General features: G+C 41.1%; 1 protein-coding gene across 1 annotated transcript in view; it reads left to right on the top strand.

Annotated features, from left to right (window-relative positions):
* EEF2K (eukaryotic elongation factor 2 kinase) overlaps window positions 1-23,505 on the top strand; it is a 160,326-nt gene that overhangs the window by 85,754 nt on the left and 51,067 nt on the right. Inside the window, exons 3-6 of the mRNA XM_082261297.1 lie at window positions 4,401-4,451; window positions 11,166-11,266; window positions 19,369-19,429; window positions 21,418-21,455. Of these exons, the coding sequence (XP_082117423.1) occupies window positions 4,401-4,451; window positions 11,166-11,266; window positions 19,369-19,429; window positions 21,418-21,455 (251 nt within the window). The remainder of the gene's footprint in view (window positions 1-4,400; window positions 4,452-11,165; window positions 11,267-19,368; window positions 19,430-21,417; window positions 21,456-23,505) is intronic.

Below are 23,505 nucleotides of genomic sequence, written 5' to 3'. Positions count from 1 at the left end.
TTTTTTGCAGCCGCATCAGGATCGGATCGCACAGCGGTTCACACTTGTGCGATCCGATCCTGTGTGAACTGCAAGATCGCACTGCGATATGCGATCAAACTGGGGGTGTCGTTTAGATTACATTGACACCTCCAGCGTATCGCATATGGCAGTGTGAACTGCCAGAGGTGTGTTTGCGATGCGGGAACAGGCTGTGAATTTGCAGCCTTCCCGCATCGCATAAGTGTGAACCGGGGCTTAGTCCCAATTCCCGTATGCATCCTGCCGCCAAACTTAGCAGGTGGCAAGTGCCTGTCGGGCCTGTACTGCTGTCAGGCCACTTGGGCCGTGGAGGGGAAGCCCACAACTGCAGAAATGCCTGTCGGCCTCCGCAGGAACAGGCACACACAGGACAACCGAGTCTGACTCCCGTCTGTGTGTGTGTTCACCGGACCCAACCGCCGAACTTGGAAGCTGTCATAAGCCTGGCACTGCTGTACCAATAAATATAGCCTTATCGATAATTGGCATTTTTATTCTCGTGGGTGATTATGTACGCAGGGCCCCAGTGCACTGCACTGTCTGGGGCCCTTTAATGCTCTTAAGATGGCACTGAACAGCCGTGTCTTTGCAGATGCTGCGTCCCTATTGACAGCAATGGGACTGGCTGCACCAGGGATGCACCAAACACCTCTGCATACCTGTGCAGGTGAGCACGGCCCTCCTCAGGGGTACAGTTATGTACACCCCATCCAAACAAAGCCTTTATGTTTATTATTATTATTTATTACAGGTATTTATATAATGCCAACAATTTACACAGTGCTTTACATATACTACATTTACATCAGTCCCTGCACTCAAAGAACTTACAATCTAAGATTCCTATTTTCCATGCACACACATACCAGGGCTGATTTAAACAGGAGCCAATTAACTTATCAGCGTGTCTTTGGAGTAATGGAGTACAAGGGTAGAACATACAAACTAGATGTCGGTGATCTACTGTCCGAAACGCTGCCTAATATATATTCTATATGTGCTAACCACTAAGCCACTGTGTTGCCTAATAAAGATATGCATGCCACTGTGCTGTCTAAAATACAGTGTGTGTATATATATATATATATATATATATATATATATATATATATATATATGTATATATAATATGCTAAGACACTGTGGGGTTGGTTTACTAAAACTGAACAGTGCAAAATCTGGTGCAGCTGTGCATGGTAACCAATCCACCTCTAACATCCGCTTGTTTAATTAAGCTTTGACAAAAAAAATAAAAAACTGGTTTCTATGCAGAACTGCACCAGATTTTGCGCTCTCCGGGTTTTTGTAAATCAATAAATCATTCCCTGTAATGCCTAACATATATTGTATATGCTAACCTCCAAGCCACTGTGCTGTCTAATATATATTTGTGCTAACCCCTAAGCCACCATGCTGGCTAATATGTATATGTAAGGTATATACGCACTTACTGTGTTCCTAAAGTCTCGATCCATAGGCAAGAGTTTTATTCCACCGACTTTGCAACATTTGTATATACACTGAATACAAGAAAGATAAACTTTGCTTATTGTAGCAGAACTGAGGTTACATGCAGAGATGATTTCCTAAGGCTGGTTCACACTTCCATATGGTAAACTGTAACATTTTACTGTGGAGGAAGGAAGTGTCTGTTCTGGCTCGGCGATGCCTTTGCCTTAACTTTCTAACTTTATGTTGCAATGGGGGTGATTTACTAAAACTAGAGTGCAAAATCTGCATGGTAGCCAATCAACTTCTAACTTCAGCTTGTTCAATTACGATTTGACAAGAGGACATCTTTCACATTGGAGGCGGATTTCTAACCGAGCTGAACTCACACGATTTCAAACCCGCATTTCATTGCAAGTTCGAGAGCGATTTGAAAGACATCTGTGCGGGTTCATGCACAGATGTCTATTGAAATCGCCCCCAAAGTCACCAAAAGTAGTGCAGGAACTACTTTTGGAAATTGGTGAGGTGCTGCAAAGTCCCATGACAAGTCATACTCCATGATTTTACTGTTCAAATCTGTGCGACTTCAAGTCGAAACAATTTCAAAGTAGTCCCTGCACTACTTTGGTCCAACTTTGATGAGTTTTAAGGCCCATAGACATAGGCATTGCTTCAAGTCCAGTCACAATCATGGCAAACAATTTGCGGTAAAATCACGCAACCTTGTGTGAAAGGGGCCTTAAGCCTCGTACACATGCAATGATTATCGGCCGACCGATCGGCCGTCTTTTGTCCAGTGTTGTTGTGTTGGTTGAAATGTGCTCTAGACTGCACACAAATTTTTTCAGCCAACAACAACCAACTGCAGAAGTGATGTCATGTGATGGTTTACTTTCCGTGTGTTTTTTCTTCTCTGAGCATGCCCAGTTTTGCTCATCTGATTTTTTTCTGCCGAAATCTGTACTGACTGACGAACAATCGGCCGTTCTGTTGACGGCCAACAAAAATTTTATAACATTCACACCAGATTTTGTTCGGCCGAAAAGACGCAGTCGGTTGTCGGAAGCATCATACTAACAAGCCGACAATCGGTCGATCGGACGTTGGCCGAAAATTCATGGCCAACAATCGTTGCGTGTGTACGAGGCATTAGACTACATTCACACTTGATCTGAACATTTTCAGGCATTTTTTTTAGGTGTCTCTGAGCTTCTTTTTTTTTTTTTAGCAGATTTGCAAATATTATAGGCATTTTATCAGGAGTTTTTCATTTAGGCGTTTTTGCTGTGGCCAATAGAAACCTGTGATTGATCCTAGAAAACGGGAGGGGAGGGGAGCTGCTGTTTGAGCGGAAAACGCCTGAAAAAACACTTTGAAAGACGCCCATGTACTTCTTTGAGCGACAGGCTTTTTGCTACAGATGACAAAACGCTCAACTGTGAACAGGGGTCATTGAAATGAATGGGATTTTGCTTTTTGAACATTTATGTACATCAAGCTTTGAGCTGACAACGCTCAAGTATGAACGAGGTCTTAAGCCCCGTACACACGTACCGATTGTCAGCCGTAAATATTCGGCCGACGACCGATCGGCCGATTGTAGGCTTGTTAGTATGATGCTTCCGACAGCCGACAGCGCATTTTCGCCGAACAGAATCTGTCGTGCAGGCATTAAAATTTTTGTTGGCCAACACCAGAGCGGCCGATTGTTGGCCAGTCAGTACAGATTTCGGCCGACAGACAGCAGATTAGCAAGACTGGGCATGCTCAGAAAAGAAAAAAGACAAGGAAAGTTAACCATCACATGACATCACTTCTGCAGTCGGCTGTTGTTGGCCGACAAAATTCGTGTGCAGTCTTTTGCAGTTTTCAACCGACACGACAGCCCTGGACAAAAGACGGCCGATCGTTCGGCCGACGATCAGTACGTGTGTACGTGGCTTAAGTGTAAGAATTGTCCTGGGCTGATAACCTACGGACTTCAGATGAACCCCAAATAAAAAAGTTGGGTGGTGGTAGATGGATGTTACCACACCTCAGTCATGTAAACAGGCCCTCATTATCAGCTTTCACAGTATACTTCACACCTTCTGAGATGTTGTATTGGCTTATGTGCTATGAATTGGTGAAACCATCACAAAGGTCGTTGTTTGTGCTTAGAACAGCATTTCATGCTCCTTTTACGAAGTGAGAAAACTCTACAAGCCTCAACAAGTTGCATGGAGTGCCTATAGCAGTTAATGCTTGTACAAGCTTGAGATCTTAGCCTTCAACTTTCGTCATAATCTGCAGGGCAATTCCTTCCATAATGCTGATTCATGGAGGTTTTTGTGGATGTAGAGCTAATTTCTCACCATCACCATTACCCAGTATGTTTAGTAAATCAGCCTCCAAGTGTCTAACATCATTTTTATTCAAACGAAGATGGGATTGTAATAGTCAGACAGAGCTATCCATTAATCAGTTAAAAAAAGACTGCAGCACCTATAGATATAAAAGGTGTAACTGAGATTTTCAAAGCTATAATTGAATTAAATGTTTTGTTGTATGAGGATCATTTGCATCAATGTTTTTTTGAGCTGAGTTACGTTTTGACAGTGCAAGGGGCACTTCATTATATTTGGATATTCATGCAATGCTAGTTGACCTCCGTTTGCCTTGCATTGAATGAAACTCTGCACAAACCATGCGCAGGCTAAATTAAATAATCTTAAATATATATTTTGCCCATTGCTTCCTATTGCAATTTCTGTGACTGTTCAGTATCTGTCTACCTGAATCAGATTGGCTGCAAATGAGCAATGTGAAATGTCTGGAATCTCTGCATGTTACTGTGCATTGTAAATTGTTTGTGTTCTGTGCTGTGTATGTGAGTGTCGCACTGTGATTTGGGTGATGGTTCATTAATACTTTTCGTGCATTTCTAGAGTGACAAACACCACAATAATAAGCATGGCTGCTTGACTGAGCGAGGTCGGGTATGTGTTATTTGATCATTGTTGTTTTTATGTCGGCTCTATAACAAGTCATAGTTTATGTTCCCTATTCTCTGTGCTGTTTACTGCTTTTTATCCTAATTTTTCCCTTTTTTTATTCTATTGAAATAGTCTTATTAAAGAATATTTGATGCACCTTTTATATTACTTATCGTATTTTATTTGTATTCTAAGCACAGAGAATGGTAGGCTTGGATATATTAATCTCCACTGTACCCTGCATAATGTAGAGCATAAATTGCATTCTTTATTCAATGTTCATTATAGTGCTGGGAGCTGTGAAATTGTGTCAGGTGTTCATGATTTCCATGTAACCCTCAATTCCTATTTTCAAAGCAACAATTATGGCAAATCACGTGACTTGCTGTATTATCATCTTGTCCCGTTCTCAGTTGAGTAGGCTGCTGGTAAATTATTGGCATTTTATTTTGTGAAGTAGGATATTCGTGAGACATTATAGATAAAGAGAGATATTATAGATAGAGAGAGATATTATATACTGAACAAAATTATAAACGCAACACTTGTTTTGCCCCCATTTTTCATGAGCTGAACTCAAAGATCTAAGAAAACCGGGTTCATCCGTGAAGAGAACACCTCTCCAAAGTGCCAGACGCCATTGAATGTGAGCATTTGCCCACTCAAGTCGGTTACGACGACAAACTGCAGTCAGATCGAGACCCCGATGAGGATGACGAGCATGCAGATGAGCTTCCCTGAGACAGTTTCTGAGAGTTTGTGCAGAAATTCTTTGGTTATGCAAACCGATTGTTGCAGCGGCTGTCCGGGTGGCTGGTCTCAGACGATCTTGGAGGTGAAGATGCTGGATGTGGAGGTCCTGGACTGGTGTGGTTACATGTGGTCTGCGGTTTTGAGGCCGGTTGGATGTACCGCCAAATTCTCTGAAATTCCTTTGGAGAGAAATTAACATTCAATTCATGGGCAAAAGCTTTGGTGGACATTCCTGCAGTCAGCATGCCAATTGGATTATCTCAGCAAAGGAGAAGTGCTCACTAACAGATTTAGACAGATTTGTGAGCAATATTTGAGGGAAATGGGTCTTTTGTGTACATTTAATTAATGGGCAAAAGCTTGGGCAATATTTGAGGGAAATAGGCCTTTTGTGTACATTCAATTCTTGGGCAAAAGCTCTGGTGGACATTCCTGCAGTCAGCATGCCAATTGCACGCTCCTTCAAAACCTGCAACATCTGTGGCATTGTGCTATGTGATAAAACTGTACATTTTAGAGTGGCCTTTATTGTGGTCAGCCTAAGGCACGCCTGTGCAATAATCATGCTGTCTAATCAGCATCTTGATATGCCACACCTTGGAGGTGGATGGATTATCTTGGCAAAGGAGAAGTGCTCACTAACACAGATTTAGACAGATTTGTGAGCAATATTTGAGTGAAATAGGCCTTTTGTGTACATAGAAAAAGTCTTCGATCTTTGAGTTCAGCTCATGAAAATGGGGGCAAAACAAAAGTGTTGCGTTTACAATTTTGTTCAGTGTAGATAGAGAGAGATATAGATGGAGAGATCTAATATAGATAGAAAAAAACCTCAGCTCTTTGGCCTCATGCACACTGGATGTTTTTTCTGCTGTTGCTAGGGGTGTTTGGCGTTTTTTTTCCTGCCTCTAAACGTCCCTGCATGTTAGGCTATGTGTCCTTGCACACACAGGCATATGGAGGCAGAAAAAAAAACCCCACAGACAACTCCCACATCTAAAAATGTATGCTGGGCATTAGAATTATTTACGCTCAAGCGCTAAACCCACCCAGTGTTTAGGTGCGTTTAGAGCTTGAGCGTTAATGAAATGAAATGAATTGATGCCCAAGTGTTTGACACGCCTAAACACATTACACGAGTTTACAAGCGTCAAGCATTTTTTTCTGCCAAAACTCTGCTGCCACTAGGAGAGGAGAGTTAGCAGTGTGCATGAGCTCTTAAATGCGTTCATACACCTGTCTGAAAAGTATATATTTAAATGTCAAGTTCCATATGTGTGTGTGTTTTTTTTTTTTTTTTTTTCTTTGTTGGGGATTTCAAAAATTAAAAAAAAAAAAAAGCCCCCTAAAGAGGAAGTTAATTCCACTCTTTAAAGGAGAAGTATAGCCAAAGCTTGTTTGGCTGTACTTTTCCTATGGATCACAGGAGTTCAGTTCATTTTGCACTCCTGTGATGCTTTTTCAGCAGAGAGGGGGCTGAAGTCCGCTGTCTGATGACGTCACAGAAGTCTGTCCAGGCACTGCGTCATCATGACCACGGAGTCAGTATCCGCCAGATCCATGGACTGACACCCAGCTCAGCCTCTCTGGGAGCCATTGAGAGACTGAGCCAGCCGCTCCGCCCCTCCACAGCCCAGCATTCCAGTGAGCAAGGAGGGGGCAGAGCAGAGAGCTGATGACTGACAGGCAGCAGCTCTCTGCTCACAGAGCTGTGAGAACCAAGCGATTAGCGGTGTTCGATCACTCACTTCTCAGTGTAGGGGCGCCGGGGACAGATGCAGCATCGGTCCACCTAGGTAAGTATAAATCTAAAAAAAAAAAAAACAGAAACCCATACATCTAAGCTTTAGTTTTACCTATAGGTAAGCCTATAATAAGGATTACCTAAAGGTAGTGTAACAATCTCCTAAACATGCACCGTTTAGAAGATATTTACTGTACATGCAGCCAGTGAAATAACATGCGCTGTGAAGGACGGCCACTTGTGACATTTCTTCAGAACCCTGTGCTGTGACCGGTGGCTCCCGCACGCATGGAACGGAGTGACGTCATCGTGGCTCGGGCCAATCACAAAGCCGGAGTCCAAGAACTCAGAAGGAAGACCCGGTGAAGATGGACGCCGTCTCCAGCGATGACATTGCACTGCTGGAATGCTTAATTTTGAGGTAAGTTTCACATAATGTGGTAGTATGCATTGCATACTAGCACAATATGACTTTACCTTGCAGGTAAGAAAAAAAAAAAAGGTGCAGCGGTGTAAAGCCGCTTTAAACTGGTACCTCCAGGTACACAGATCTGGTCTTCAATCCTTGGAAGAGCACCCAGGGACCTATGACAGGGTGCTTTATAATGGAAATGTTGACCAGGTTGGTGGATCTGCTTCTCCCCTTCTTATTGGTTGTGCTTTGTTATTGCTCATTTAAACACTGCAGTTAGAATAGAGAGAAAAAGGCCAGTGAGTAAAGTTTTCCATTCTGGTTGGTATCATTGTGTTCTAAAACTCACAGAATTACAGAACTCAAACAGCGAGTATCTTACCTCTATTTATTCTTTCAGATATGTATAGATAAAAATATTTGTTTTGCAATAACTGTGACCATTCCATTAGGGTGCAGTTGTTAATATCCCCATTTTATTTATTTTTTTGAGCATTGGGGCTGATTTACTAAAACTGGAAAATGCTAAATCTGGTGCAGCCATGCATGGTAGCCAATCAGCTTGAGATTGCCTGGTGCTGTTATAGCGGTCTTATTAACTGCCTAATTTTTTTATGAACACTTCAACTTATATTTTTTGGAGTATATAGCCAAGTAAAGCTTTTAGTAGAGGAACCAAGAAAATGGTCTTCCATGGCACAGGCTATACTATTACCCATATACAGTACTCTATATTACCAAAAGTATTGGGACACCTGCCTTTAAACACTCATGAACTTTAATGACATCTTAGTCCATTGACGTCTTAGTCCATAGGTTTCAATATTGAGTTGGTCCACCCTTTGCAGCTATAACAGCTTCAACTTTTCTAGGAAGGCTGTCCACAAGGTTTAGGAATGTGTCTATGGGAATGTTTGACTATTCTTCCAGAAGCAAATTTGTTTGGTCAGGCACTAATGTTGGAGAGAAGGCCTGGCTCGCAGTTTGCCCTCTGTTACATCTCAAAGGTGTTCTATTGGGTTGAGGTCAGAAGGTGCAGGCCAGTCGAGTTCCTCCACTCCAAACGCGCTCATTTATGTCTTTATGGACCTTGCTTTGCTCACTGGTGCGCAGTCATGTTGGAACAGGAAGGGTCAACCCCAAACTGTTCCCACAAAGTTAGGAGCATGAAATTGTCCAAAATGTCTTGGTATGCTGACGTCTTAAGAGTTCCCTTCACTGGAATTTAAGGGACCAAGCCCAACTCCTGAAAAACAATCCCACACCATAATCCCGCCTCCACCAAATGATTTGGACCAGTGCTCAAAACAAGGTCCATAAAGACATGGATGAGCGAGTTTGGGGTGGAGGAATTGACTGGTCTGCAAAGAATCCTGACCTCAACCCGATAGAACACCTTTGGGATAAGTGAGAATGCAGACTGCGAGCCAGCCCTTCTCTCTAACATTAGTGCCTGATCAAATGCGCTTCTGGAAGAAGACACACTCCTAAACCTTATGGACAACCTTCCCAAAAGAGTTGAAGCTGTTATAGCTGCAAAGGGTGGGCCAACTCAATATTGAACCCTAAGAACTAAGACTGGGATGCCAATAAAGTTCATGTGCATGTAAAGGCAGGTGTCCCAATACTTTTGACAATATAGTGTATATGTGTATATTCTGAGAGAGAGGGATATTTTGTTGGTTAAAACATACCCTAAAGTACATCTGCTGTCTGATATGTATAAATATACACAATAGGCATTTAACGGACCATGCATGCTTTCTTTATTAACCATTGAATTCCAGAGCATTTCTTTGTCACCCTTTACAGATTACAAAGCAGCATCTTCTCCAGCATCCCACCTCTAGATCAGCGTTTCTCAACCTTTTTTTAGTCATAGTGACATAGTTAGTCAGGTTGAAAAAAGACACAAGTCCATCTGGCTCAAACAATAAAAAACAAGAAAGAAAACACAACCATACAATCCCATATACACAATCCTATACCCACAGTTAAACCAGAGGAAGGTGAAAGCCCCCAGCAAAGCATGATCAAATTTGCTACAGCAGGAGAAAAAATTCCTTCCTGATCCCCCGAGAGGCAATTGGATATTCACCTTTACCTATAAATGTTAGTATCCAGTTATATTATGTACACTTAGGAAAGAATCCAGGCCTTTTTAATCTAGTGAGCAGGCCAGAACCACCTCTGGAGGGAGTCTATTCCACATTTTCACAGCTCTTACTGTGAATAAACCTTTCTGTATTTGGAGACAAAATCTCTTTTCCTCTAGATGTAAAGGGCGCCCCCTTGTCCTCTGTGATGACCTTAAAGTGAACAACTCAACACCAAGTTCACTATATGGACCCCTTATGTATTTATACAAGTTAATCATATCCCCCCTTAATCTCCTCTTCTCAAGAAAGAATAAATTCAGTTCCTCTAATCTTTCCTCATAGCTGAGCTTCTCCATGCCTCTTATCAGTTTGGTTGCTCTTCTCTGCACTTTCTCCAGTTCCCTGATATCCTTTTTGAAAACTGGTGCCAAAAACTAAACTGCATATTCCAGATAAGGTCTTACTAATGATTTGTACAGGGGCACAATTATATCTCTCTCTCTATGGAGTCCATGCAGTCATGGCACCCTTTAACACTATGCAAAATTTCAAGGCACCCCATTCTAAAATGTAAAAAATATAAATATTATTTATCAGTGGGAAACCTGAGCAGAAGACAATGCACACAATTACTTCATTGAAATTTACAGTAACTTCACATCAGAGATCCCCCATGACTTCAAATTTCCCCCCATTATATCAGCATTCCCCTTCACATTATTAGTAAGACCTCATCTGGAATATGCAATTCAGTTTTGGGCTCCAGTTCTTAAAAGGAGGAAAGATTAGAGGAACTGAATTTATTCTCTCTGGAGAAGAGGAGATTATGGGGGGATATGATCAACATGTATAAATACATAAGGGGTCCATATAGTGAACTTGGTGTTGAGTTGTTCACTTTAAGGTCAATACAGAGGACAAGGGGGCACTCTTTACGTCTAGAGAAAAAACAATTTAGTCTCCAAATACTGAAAGGTTTCTTCACCGTAAGAGCTGTGAAAATGTGGAATAGACTCCCTCCAGAGGTGGTTCTGGCCAGCTCACTAGATTGCTTTAAAAAAGGCCTGGATTCTTTCCTAGGTGTACATAATATAACTGGATACTAATATTTATAGGTGAAGTTGATCCAGGTAATATTCGATTGCCTCTCGGGGGATGAGGAAGGAGTTTTTTCCCCTGCTGTAGCAAATTGGATCATGCTTTGCTGGGGTTTTTCGTCTTCCTCTGGATCAACTGCGGGTATAGGATTGTGTATATGGGATTATATGGTTGGGTTTTCTTTACTGTTTCTGTTTTTTTTTTTTTGGTTGAGCCAGATGGACTTGTGTCTTTTTTCAACCTTACTAACTATGTAATTATGTAACATCGAAGACCCCCTTTACACCAGAGCCCTCATGCATGGGAGCCACAAAGTTTGTGTATCTGATCCTGTTTTCCCTTTCATCTGTGTGTGTCTACCTCTGTTGTCACTTCGTGCCTAAATTGATTGTTGAAGATCTCAAAGATTTCATGGCGTGATTGCATCTTGTCAGGTTATTCATCTTTTTTGCATTCACTACTAATCTTTATTTAATAATGCTCCATTCAACTCTATCTTGTGTGCTCCCTTGATTGTAGTAAAATGTTATGGACTATATGTTTTTTTAACCATTTGAGAATTCATCTTTCAGTCCAGGATGAGAACTAAAGCAATTCTCTCTCACCCACAGGAGGCCTGGAGACATGCCATCCAGAAAGCCAAGCAGATGCCTGATCCATGGGCTGAGTTTCACTTGGAAGAAAAAGAAACCGAACATGCGACCCGACACAGGTCTGTTTCAGCTCTTGCTACCTTATGAGAGATTTCCGAAGAGTAGCTGGAGTGTAGCGTGCAGGAGGCTTTGGGGCACTCTTGAGATTGCAGAGCCCACTGTACTGTCCGATATGGCAGTGGAACGATCTGATTTTCTTTATAACCTACCCCAGACCTATTTATTTAAAATGAAATCACTTTAAGTGCCAGTTCACACTTGTGCGGCTGCGGAGATCGCATGTAATTCGGAGCGCATCCGCACCAAAGACGCACAGGAGGCATTTTTTGAGCCGCATCAAAATCGGATCGCACAGTGGTTCACACTTGAGCGATCCGATTCTGTGCGTACTTGCAGATCGCACTGCGATATGCAATCAAACTGGGGGTGTCGTTAACTTTTAATTGACACCCCTGCGTATCGCATATGGCAGTGTGAACTGCCAGATGTGCGGATGCGATGCGGGAACAGGCTGCATATTCGCAGCGTTCCCGCATCGCACAAGTGTGAACCGAGCCTTAAAACATTACTGCAGACATGGAGCTGAGACCCGGTTCACACTTCTGCGTGTGCCGGGTTCGCATGTCATGTCGGAGCGCACTGCTCCGACATTAAAATGCGATCAGCTGTGCGGTGCGAGTTTAGCCATACAGTTTGTATGGCTAAATTCGCACCGCACCCGCAGCAAAGACGCACAGGAGGCATTTTTGCTGCCGCATCAGGATCGGATCGCACAGCGGTTCACACTTGTGCGATCCGATCCTGTGCGAACTGCACGATCGCACTGCGATATGCGATCAAACTGGGGGTGTCGTTAAGATTACATTGACACCCCCAGCGGATCGCATATGGCAGTGTGAACTGCCGGGGGTGCGTGTGCGATGCGGGAACAGGCTGCGAATTCGCAGCCTTCCCGCATCGCAATAGTGTGAACCGAGCCTAAATATACACACATTTGAAATACATATCTGTGAATTGTCGTATTTACAAACAAAAGGTTTGTAATTCTGTGCAGCCAGTCTTGTGATCAAAGAATCCTTGCAAGACACTAAGGCTGCATTCACACTTGAGCATAGCGTTTTCGCGTGTTTTTTTACCGCTATTTTTACAGCGATTTTCAGGCGTTTTTGGAGGCAGGCATTGACATCTATCAAAAACGCTGGTAATCAGCCCAAAAAGAAGCTCATATGCTTTTTTTCAGCTACAGTCGTTTTGCTTCAGGTGTTAAAACGCTCATGTGAACAGGGGGCTTTAAATGAATGGGGTTTTACTTGTTGGGCGTTTTGGAACGTTTTTTTTTTTAGCGTTTTTGGAGCTGAAAAACGCTCAAAAACGCCCAGGTGTGAATGGAGCCTAAAATAAAGTTGGATTTCTCTGCTGAATCGCAGTTGGATGGCTGACTCTCTAAATAACCAGTGATCACTATACTTATGAAGTCATCTCTCCAATACTACATTCTCTGCCGTATCAGTAATTTCTAGTGGTCACAAAGATATAATTGCAATGCCGTAGAGCCTGATTTTCCTTCAACAGAGCCAGAAACCAGAAAGCTGTTTATACCTGCATCACATTACTAATATTATAGTCTTGGATAGATGAGGGTGTAAGTTGCCACCATCCCATAAATCTTGGAAAACTTTAAAAGTGTAAAACATCTCTAAGTTTGGGATTTTAGGGGCAAAAATCAATACCATATATTAAAAACTTTCATTTTATTAAATTCATAGAAAAAAAAGGGAGAAGACATACATAATATACACATCATAGACATAAAAAATATATTCACAGTTAAATGACAATTGTTGAGGTAGTATAGTTGGACATTCCCTCTTCTTGTGGACCCCTCTGGTCCAATCATTCAACTATTTGTTCCCTGGGGGATTTTTCCCAAATGGGGGAAAAACAACTATACTACCTCAACATTTAACTGTGAATATAATTTTTATGTCTATGATGTGTATATTATTATGTCTTCTCCCTTTTTTTTTCTATGAATTTAATAAAATGAAAAGTTTTTAATATATGGTATTGATTTTTTGCCCCCAAAATCCCAAACTTAGAGGCGGTGTTTTACACTTTTAAAGTTTACCTGCATCACTCTTCCTCCAACCTCTTTGTACATAGTGTGAAAACCGTAGACACAGATTGTAATGCTGATTTTTGATGAACAGGTAACCACATTTACCTGTGTTTTTCAGATGTGTTGGGGATTCAGATGTGTTAGGTGGCCATACATGGGAAAATTTGCAGACACAAGTAATCACTGGCAGCTAAGCAATCTACTACCCACAAGCTCGATCAACCACCATTATGTCATAATGAAGTCTAAACAGGAAAATTAATTGATGGCTTCAATACAGTTAATGATTAATGACAAACATGAAAAAAACAGTTATTAGGTCAAGGTGTTGGGGTGCAGTGTTCATGGGGGAATCCCTCTTCTGGAGCCATTGCATTCTCACTGCAGGGGGGCTGGGGAGGCCATCCCTGCCGGGGGAACACAGTGATTATTGCTAGTGGCTATAACAGCTGCTGGCAATAATCACATGTAAAATCTGTCAGGCTGGTTGTACCCAAGTTGATCGATCGATCAACTTAGGTACATTCAGCCTGCCCATACATGATTTTGAATTTCAGCCGAGATCCTGCTGAGCCGACCTAGATTCGAACCCTCTATGGCCGGCCTTACTTGGGGCTCCATTTTACCTAAAGCTGTCCATGAACCCAGAGATTTCTATCATTCAGCCAGATGGATGAATCTTCAGTTGTGGCTATTGTATTCTGACAGCCAGCGCCCCCAACTGTCAGAATACCTGAACAGTACCTGTACTTGTTTGGATGCAGGCTTTGTTCGGCCAACAGTCTATAGCCAGCTTTAATCTGTCTCTGTTCATAACTCATTCAACAGGCAGCTGGTACAGAAGTAAACAGTGCTATCACCTTCCTAACTCTGCAGTGTTTAAGGGATATGTGAATTAGAAGAGTGGCTGAACAGAATTACAAAGATTTTGGCACATTTGAAATGCACATAAATGCCCTTCAATTGTGTTTTGTACTGTCGCCGTTGTCGCCAATTATTTCACCAGCTGCTTCCAATGAGCATTTAGAATATACATTGGAGAGCTATGCATTGCTGAAATGTCGCTGTGCTGTACAAGGTTTTTGTTTTGCTCACGTTGACCTGCAGTTGCAATTCAAGACGAGGACTGTGTTTAGAGGTTTGCAAGTGGCTGCCAGGCTCGTACTCTTAGAAACCTGGTTGAGTTCCAGGAATGTTCCCAGTAAATTTGGAATGCTTCCCTGTGACACGTAGCCTTATGGTTAGAACATTTTAGGTAATATATACAGCCAGCTAGGGACAGAACACTAAATTTTCAAGGCAGTTCCATCTGCTTTCACTGCAGAACTAATTATTTATTTTTTTCATTCTTCTAAAAGTATTCAGTATGGCAGACTGCAACAGGAAGTAAAGGGTTAAAACTGACTGCTAAATGCGGTTAAAATCACAGGGTCTGCTTTTACTTCTGGAGATCCGTTTCAGAACTTTAAATTGGGTGACAATTTTCTTTAAATAATCAAACTTCAAAAAACTGTCATCAAGCATCCCTTGTTGTGTTTTAGTGATTCTCAGAAACCTCCAAAAAGCATATGTGCGTTTTGCCAGTACTCCCTAAATATGCATAATGGTATGGGCCCTGGAAATAGGAAATTGGCTGCTCCCTTGAAAGCCTCCTTAAGGGCCAGTTCACACCAAATGCAGTCCAGTGCATTTTTTTCATTATCAAAAACGCATGGATAGTAGGTTACATGGTTTTCAATGCCATAGTTTACACCACTGCCGTCAATTCCAGAGCATTCCAGTTCCAGAAAAAAAAGTAGAACATGCTGCATTTTTTCTGCACTGGACTGTACCGGAATGTGGTAAAACACACCAGAATTCAGTGGAATGCATCAAAAATGCACCAGACCCCAGTACAGACAAAAAAAAAAAAAACAGGAAAAAAGAGGAAAAAATTGTATCTGGAATGCATCCAGGAAACGCATCAAAAATGCACTGGAGTGCGTCAAAAATGCGTTAAAAACGCACATGCAGAAATGCATCAGGAATGTATCTGGAGTGCGTTTTATGTGGTGTGAACCAGCTCTAATACTTTACTCAAATAATAAATGCCATCACCTGAAAACTGCACTTTGGGCTTGAATATTAGGGCGTTGACAAGAAGTTATACAACCTGTTTCTTCTGTTCAGATATATCAATGAAACATTTATAACTGCTGTGACCTGCCAAATCCCCATAATGAAAAAGCTTTCCTGCGAACACAACCACCAGAATTATTTTTTTTGTAACTCAGGAAAAATGTACAATACGGAATGGATATATAATCATCTTAATATGTATAAAGGCCTTCAAGATACATATAGTTTGGTTTACAGTAATGTTACATTATCAGAATAATCCAAGTATCAAAAAAACATTCCAGAAGTTTATTTTGAATTGACAGCATTTTTAGTCATACAGCATAGCAAGCGTAATAAATATATCACAGAATCCTGTCTGGAACAAGGTCAAGAGGCAACAGACCAGACGTTGCCGGCTGGTTCTCCTACACTTTTTCAAATTTATTAGGGCACCCCTTATGTTGGAAATTACCATACTCATTTATAACATATGTGTAACCACCAGAATTATTTATGGTAAGATGAATAAAGAATGTTATAAGTTATAGCAGCCCCGGCATCTCTAGGGAGTATTTGGTTATTTTTTGGCCTCAAGTTGCTAAATGGGAGATTTACATCTTCAAGGAATCAGTGGATGCAGGGTATTGTCTTATGACCTAGAACGGGTCTGAATTGACATGAACAGGAGGGAAAATTATATAAGAATGCTGTACTTTGGGGATGGTTAGTGTCATTTGGAGTCCCGTAGAGTAAAGCTGGCCATAGCAAGATCCCGCCCAATTTCGATCCGTCTATCCATTGATCAACATCAGTACAACCAGCCTTTTAGGTTTTTCTACCTGATCACTGCCGGCGGCTATAGCTGCTAGCAGTGATCATTGTACTCTGCCGGTACGGAAGGCTCCCCACCGGCAGAACACAATAGCGCTGCAGTCAGTATTATAGGGGGAATCTAGCAATTTTCTTTCCTTCAACCCGTGGTTTTGTTGGAGGAACAGTTAATGTGTCATCAGCCCTTCATGGAGTCCTAGCCCCACCTGAACCGGTAGCTTGTGTGCTACAAATTACAGTTATGATTTATGTCTAACATTGTAGAACGTGAGCCAAGCTTGTACTAAAGATAGTCATCTTTTTATACATGGCTCAGCTGCTGGGGTAACATCATACAGAGTCCTTAAAAGGCCAAAAATAGAACAGTAAGGGATGTTTGTGCTGGGGAGAGCATTGGCCTCTTGACACGAAGTGTTCATAGTCTGTCTATGCTGAGCCATGTGGCTCTCTGATTCCGTTACTGGGCTCATGCTTTTCTGAGTTTATTAAATGTTTCCTAAACGGTATTCAATTTTTCGCTCAAAATACTGACCATATTTTATAATACTTTTCTATGGAAGTGGTAGTGTGTGAAACCAATTATAATTTGGCTCAGAAGAGTACTCCTTGCATTTTATCCAAAAATGCCACCTTTTAAAACCTAAATATCTGACAAATATTTGCCCTTGTTTGAATGTGATAAATACACATAATTATGGGTTCTATATGACAATAAATGAAACCTGTATTGTGCATAATGTAAAGATTGACATTGCAACTTTCTGCAATAGTAGTTGCCTGTCTGGAATAGGCATGCAGATCAGATGTGGCATGCTTGTCCTAGGTCAGGAATGGCAGCCTACTTATTTCACTTTACATTGGGGGGTGGCAGCTTTGACCCTCTCCTCACCACCAGTTCTGAATGCTTGCCCTTGTGATAGATAAATCACAGAAACACTTGTGGCAACACTGGGTGGCAACCCCAAACAGCGGCACACAAAAAAATAATTGTGACTGTGGTGGTGGGGAAGATTCTCCCACTGTCTGTTTTTTGTTGCTGTCTGTGTCCCCGCTGGGGAGATCCATCCTCATTATTTGTCCTGGTGGCCATTATCTACAATACATAAAGGGATGGGAAATCCAAAAATGTTCAGTTGTCATTAGAAGCAGAGGCAAATGTAGGACACCAGTTTAGGTGACAGTTTTCTAAAGCCGGCCATACATGGTTCAGATTCGAACAATGTATGGGCAGGAAGAATGTACCCAAGTTGATCGATTGATCATGCACACGTTTTTCCTGACGCTTTTAGCAGTGTCAGGTGTTTTTCTTTTACAGTTAAAAAATGCCTCTCCGTGTTATTCTATGTGTCAATGCACACTATGACTTTTAGACGCTTTTAGTGGCAAAGGCTTTTTTAGAGGCAGGAAAAAACCCACTGCCAGTGCGTGCAGAACTTGGGCAGAAAAAAAGCTTGATGCTACTAAAAGCTGCTAAACATGCCTAAACCCTAGTACTTGAGCAATAATTCATTTTGCATGATCAGAATTAATTATTTTCAAGCATCAGGCATTTTTTCTGCAAAAAACGCTGCTGGCTTCTGAGAGTATAAAGTTAAGGTATAACTAAACTTTTTTTTCCATTTTGGATAGAGTGGAGATTAGAGCCCCTGCCAGTTTTTATTGCTGTCTGTGTCCCCGTTAGGAAGATTCACTCTCTCTATTTGTCTTGTTTACCGTTATCATTGAAAGTGAAAGTAAAAGAAAATCCTAAACTTTGGGTTGTCCCCTGAAAAGTAATAGAAGGTAAATCTTCTAATGGGGACACTAATTCTGGTGACCTGGGGATCCCCAGGAAATTTCCATAATTTTCAGGGATTTCCTCTCACTTCCTGTTTGGCTATGGGACAGGACGTTAAGGGAAATCTCTGTAATGGGATACAATTGGTGGGGGAAAAAAAATCTGACAGAGGTTTTCACCCTCCCTTACTCTATCCAAAATGAAAAAAAACATGTTACCTATAGTTCTAATTTAAGCAAACATCCTGTGTGCATGAGGCCTTAGAAATAATGGGTGGTCCCTTTACTCCAAGTCATTCGAGTCTAATTTAGGCACAGTAGCTGTTAGGAAGAGCCTCTGCATTGAGCTCTACATAGAGGAGATAGAGAGAGAGGACCTCAAATGCAGACCCTTATATCAGCAAAGGGGCACACATACTGTTATTTTTCTGTACCATTACAAAAACTTATCAGGGACATTGAACATACTACAGAAGATGGTCAGGGCCAGTGGGCATGCTACAAGAGAGACAACGGACATACTACAGACTGGGGACATGCAGCAGGAAACTGGCAACAATTAACAAGAGACTGATAGAGATTCCTGACATTATAGTCCATTTACAAGTCAGGACTCCCTAAAGCCCCATTAAAAAAATATTTACTACATTTGATATTCCTTTTAGCAAGATCCACCTTTTAAGAGTCGGTTCACACTATGGCGACACGACTCTGTACTACTTCGGGGGCGACTTGTGAAGTCCCGTGCACCGCGACTTGCACGGACTTCATATAATGAATGTCTATGCAAGTCGCTCCGAGGTCGCCCCGAAATAGTACAGGACCCTTTTCGTAAGTCGGAGCGACTTGTGTCGCTCCTATTAGAACGGGTCCTGTAGCAGTCAATGGACCGCGAGGGACTGCGACTTGTCAGGCTGACAAGTCGCGGCAGTGTGAATCGAGTCTAAGGGTCAGAGAAATAAATACACAAATAGAGGAAAAAAAACATGGACAGTACAGAAAAAGTTAGAACGTGTGAAAGAAAAAAAAACAAATCATTTAGCAAGTAGAAGCCTGTTTTAATGGGAACATTTCCTCCACTGTCCCGAAGTAGGCACCTAGGCAAGAAAAACACGGACTACTGGTTGCTTGGGCCTGAGGGCTGACCCATGGGCACCAAAGGGCCACAGGTAGGGCACCTGGGCTCTACATACTTGCTGAAAAACAATACAAACATGACATTGAAAACATTTTAAAATGTTTCTTTTTTTTAGTACTGAATTTAAATAATTGAAAAAGACACTATATTCCTTACTAGTAGCTGTGCACTAATATAGAACAATGTTTTGTATGCAGGTACAATGCCGTGTCTGGCCAATGGGTACAGGATGATGTGCTAATCAAAATGGCTTCTCAGGTAAGTGATCTCAGTTTTTCTATTTCTAGTCTTTTGCAAGAGCTTCTGAAATGTAAATGGAAGTCACTCGTGGCTCTTTGTATCTATGTATTTTTATTAAGATCTGTTACTGTGCTCAGCCACCAATCCTTTTTTTTAGCCAATTAGTTTCTACATCTAATTGATTGATTACCGTGAGAAATATACATAATATACATAACTTTATGACCAGACTCTTTCAGTCACAAGGCCTATAATTTGTATCTGATCTGGCCTTGCCTTATGTGTTAAGATGTGTAAAATAAACATAAACCTGAAATTAATAATAAATTCTACGATTTTACTTAATTATCTATAGTCTTTTAAAGTAAACCTTGAATCAGGTAAACTTGTGGTATGTGTGAAACGAATCCCTTATGAATGATATAGCACATACAGTAGGCATTTTGCAGCTGCTTGTTAGCCTAGGCCAGTGATGATGAACCTTGGCACCCCAGATGTTTTGGAACTACATTTCCCATGATGCTCATGCACTCTGCAGTGTAGTTAGGCTTAATGGGAAATGTAGTGCCAAAACATCTGGGGTGCCAAGGTTCATCATCACTGGCTTACGTAGTCCTGTGATCAGAAATAGGTGTGGGCAACATGGACTGCTGATGTCAAGCCCTGTTTCCTGTGGAGTGAGAACAATAGAGGGTGTCTAGGCACCTGAGCATTTTGCAGCTCTAATGCCTCGTACACATGCATCGATAGTTGGCCGTGAATTTTCGGCCAACGCCCGATCGGCCGATTTTCGGCTTGTTAGTATGATGTTTTTGACAACCGACTCCGACTTTTCGGCCAAATAAGATCTGGTGTGCAGGCTATAAAATTTTTGTTGGCCGTCAACACAACGGCCGATTTTCCGTCAGTCAGTACAGATTTCGGCAGACAAAATTCTGATGAGCAAGATTGGGCATGCTCAGAGAAGAAAAAACACACGGAAAGTAAACCAGCACATGACATCACTTCTGAAGTTGATTTTTGTTGGCCAAGCAAATTCGTGTGCAGTCTAGAGCAGTGGTCCTCAACTCCGGTCCTCAGGGCCCACTAACAGGCCAGATTTTAAGTATTACCTTGGAGAGATGCAGACTAGAGTACTGCAATCACTGAGCAGCAAATGATATCACCTGGGATGTATATCAGTTATCTTGCAAACCTGGCCTGTTAGTGGGCCCTGAGGGCCGGGGTTGGGGACCACTGGTCTAGAACGCATTTCAACCAACACAACAACATTGGACAAAAGACGGCCGATCGGTCGGCCGATAATCGTTGCGTGTGTATGAGGCATAAGCTCCAAAACGCTCCACATACAAAACCCCATGGTTTTTACCTGTGCCTCTTTACACTTGAGTGTAGTGTTTGCGTGAAACTTGTAGCACAAAAAAGTACAAGCTTCTTTAGAGCTACAAACCAAGTATTTTTGATCCCGATAGACTTCAATTTTAGCTTTTAAAAAAACACAAACACAGAAAGATGCGCAAAACACCCCTATGGCAAGTTATTCTCTAGTAACTAATCGAGTTGTGTATTGGTGATTATGAGTACTTCTATGTTTTGGAAGAGCCAAATCTATGACTTAGTGTTTAACAGGACTTTGAAACAGGGAGCCAAGTGTTATGGTTTTGGGTCATCCATGGCCACTCTTTATGAAAGCCTGTTAAGATTGAGAGATTGAGTGTTATGTAATGCACTCTCTTACATTCTGTGTAACTGATTTAATCCCAGGAAAAGTGTTGATTGTTTTTCCCAATATCTACTAGGTCTACTAGGAAAGTATATACACTGACATACATTGCAGTTAAGCTCTTATTTTATATATACCGTGTATATATATATATATATATATATATATAATAGTTTCTCATTGAAGAATAGTCAGCTAGTAGCATTGTACAATACACAACATACAAATTGAATTCATAAGCCCTAATGCATTTATTCATGTCCATTGTTTCTGTTTATATCAGGCATTTGGCCGAGGTGCAATGAGAGAATGCTACCGGACGTAAGTATAGGTTCTTCATTTTACCCAAAAATTATTTTTATGTATTTTTTAATGTAATACATAAAACGAATGGAATTGTTGGTGCTTGCACAACATCTTCTATGGATTGCAATGTAGGGTAATCATCTTTTATCCTAAACATAAATTGGTATGCTCTGTGTTGCTTATAAAATTTAATGTTTGGGAAAATGTATATGTAAAAGCCTGGGAATAACCAATATATTCTCACTTTCTACAACAAAGTTTACGTATATATATATATATATATTTCCTGCATGAAACGCAGGCACAGTGGCCCATTCAAATGAATGCAGAGACACATAGATGTGAACCAAGCCCAAAACAGAAAGTACATCATTTATTTTGAGTGTCGTATTTTTTTTTTTTTTTACTTTTAAGATAGAGAGTATTTAGACAGCGTTTGTTTAAATTGGGAAATTGGGAACACAGCATCTCTCCCCCCCCCCCCCCCCTTAAATTGGCGGCTGGTTATTACTACTGTTTATTTTATCTTCCAGTGAGTAGTGGGAAAATTACAGCTGTCATCTGATTGGCTAATATGTATAGCAGATGTTCTTTTTCTTTTATTTAGTGTTTTTGCACTATAGATTGGGTTTCCTGTTTAACCCCTTCCTAAAAGAAGTTCCTATGGGACAAAGCAGCATACAGCTCTATAGAGCATATCTGACCATATAAGAGGCTTCATAGCCAGAGAAAATACATTTTTTTGCACATTAGTTAAACTGTTAACTTTCTAATCTGCATTATAATAATATTGTGGCTATAATGCATAATGTGGCTATTATTAAATGTTATATTTAATATTTATGTCATACATTTGTATAGCGCAACACATTTGATTTTTTTTAAGTGCATACAACTATTATTTCTGAATAACATCTTGGTGGTCTGTCGTATTACATTCAGATGCTACATTTTATATGGGGCCTTGAGAACTGACACCCACTGTTACATTTGTATAAATTGTGCATATATTATAGAATGCTTCTATCAAGCAAACTCTGTTCTTCAGATAAAACAGAACAAAGAATGAGAAGGGTCAACATTGCTAACTAAATTATCTATCAAAGGTTTATGCAATTACCCCAAACAGGTTTTTAAACCAGATACCAGTTGTTTATTACAGTCTTGATAAGATGCTAGATAATCTGATAACAGGTTGTCTAAAACTAGCCATAAAGGGTTAGAATTTTTGGTTGATTTGTACTTAAGTCAGCTGAAACTTAAACCGTGGATTTTCCTGTTGGCACCACCCGGCTCAACAAAAGTTAATTTAAAACTCAACTGAACCTGGTGGACATTTTTTGACTATTTAGGTCTAAATACAACAGCCGGCAGGGAAGTTTTTTTCTTCCACGCTGTTTGTCATGGATGGGGGAATCGATCGACTTCTTTTGTTCAGCCTGTGGGGCTAAACAAGAGAAATCTACACGTGTATGGCTAGCTTTATTTTATTTATTTTTTCTCAGTGTAAGTAAGCATTTATAAATGAAAGAATTACCTATAATGCAAGTATAGGTGACTTTACATCCTTATTTGATGCTCCATTGTTTGCAAATGCTGACTGTTTACCTGCCTAAGGCTGGCCATACACAGTTTCCAACATTCTCCTTTGGCAGATGTCATTAAAACGATCAACTTCTGTTGAGCGGGGATGGCCACAATTTCGATAAGTGTATAGCCAGCTTTATATTGTAACCAGCTTTATGTAACCTTTACGGTAGGTTCACACCCTAGTGTTTTCTTGGTCAAATGAATAGGCTGCTGTGCCTGCGTTTCCACCAAAATAAAAGTGCACGCGATTTCTTTGCTGTTCCCACACCTGCAAAAGCACTGCATTTTTACATGCATGAGATGCTGTTCAGAATGAATGGCAGCATTGCTCGTCTCCTTATTATCACTGCACATGGTTGCGGGTGCAGGAATCACTGTGATTCCCACACACACAGCCACACGCAGAGGTGTGAACTAAGCCTTAAAAGGGCCCTAACACCGCTGCTCTTTTCTGTATTTATTCAATGCTGTGGGA

This window comes from Pelophylax lessonae (genome assembly GCF_965119305.1).
Source record: "Pelophylax lessonae genome assembly, chromosome: 6".
Lineage (NCBI taxonomy): Eukaryota > Metazoa > Chordata > Amphibia > Anura > Ranidae > Pelophylax > Pelophylax lessonae.
The sequence above is the reverse complement of the archived record's forward strand: the minus strand, read 5'-3'. Positions and strand labels throughout refer to the sequence as shown.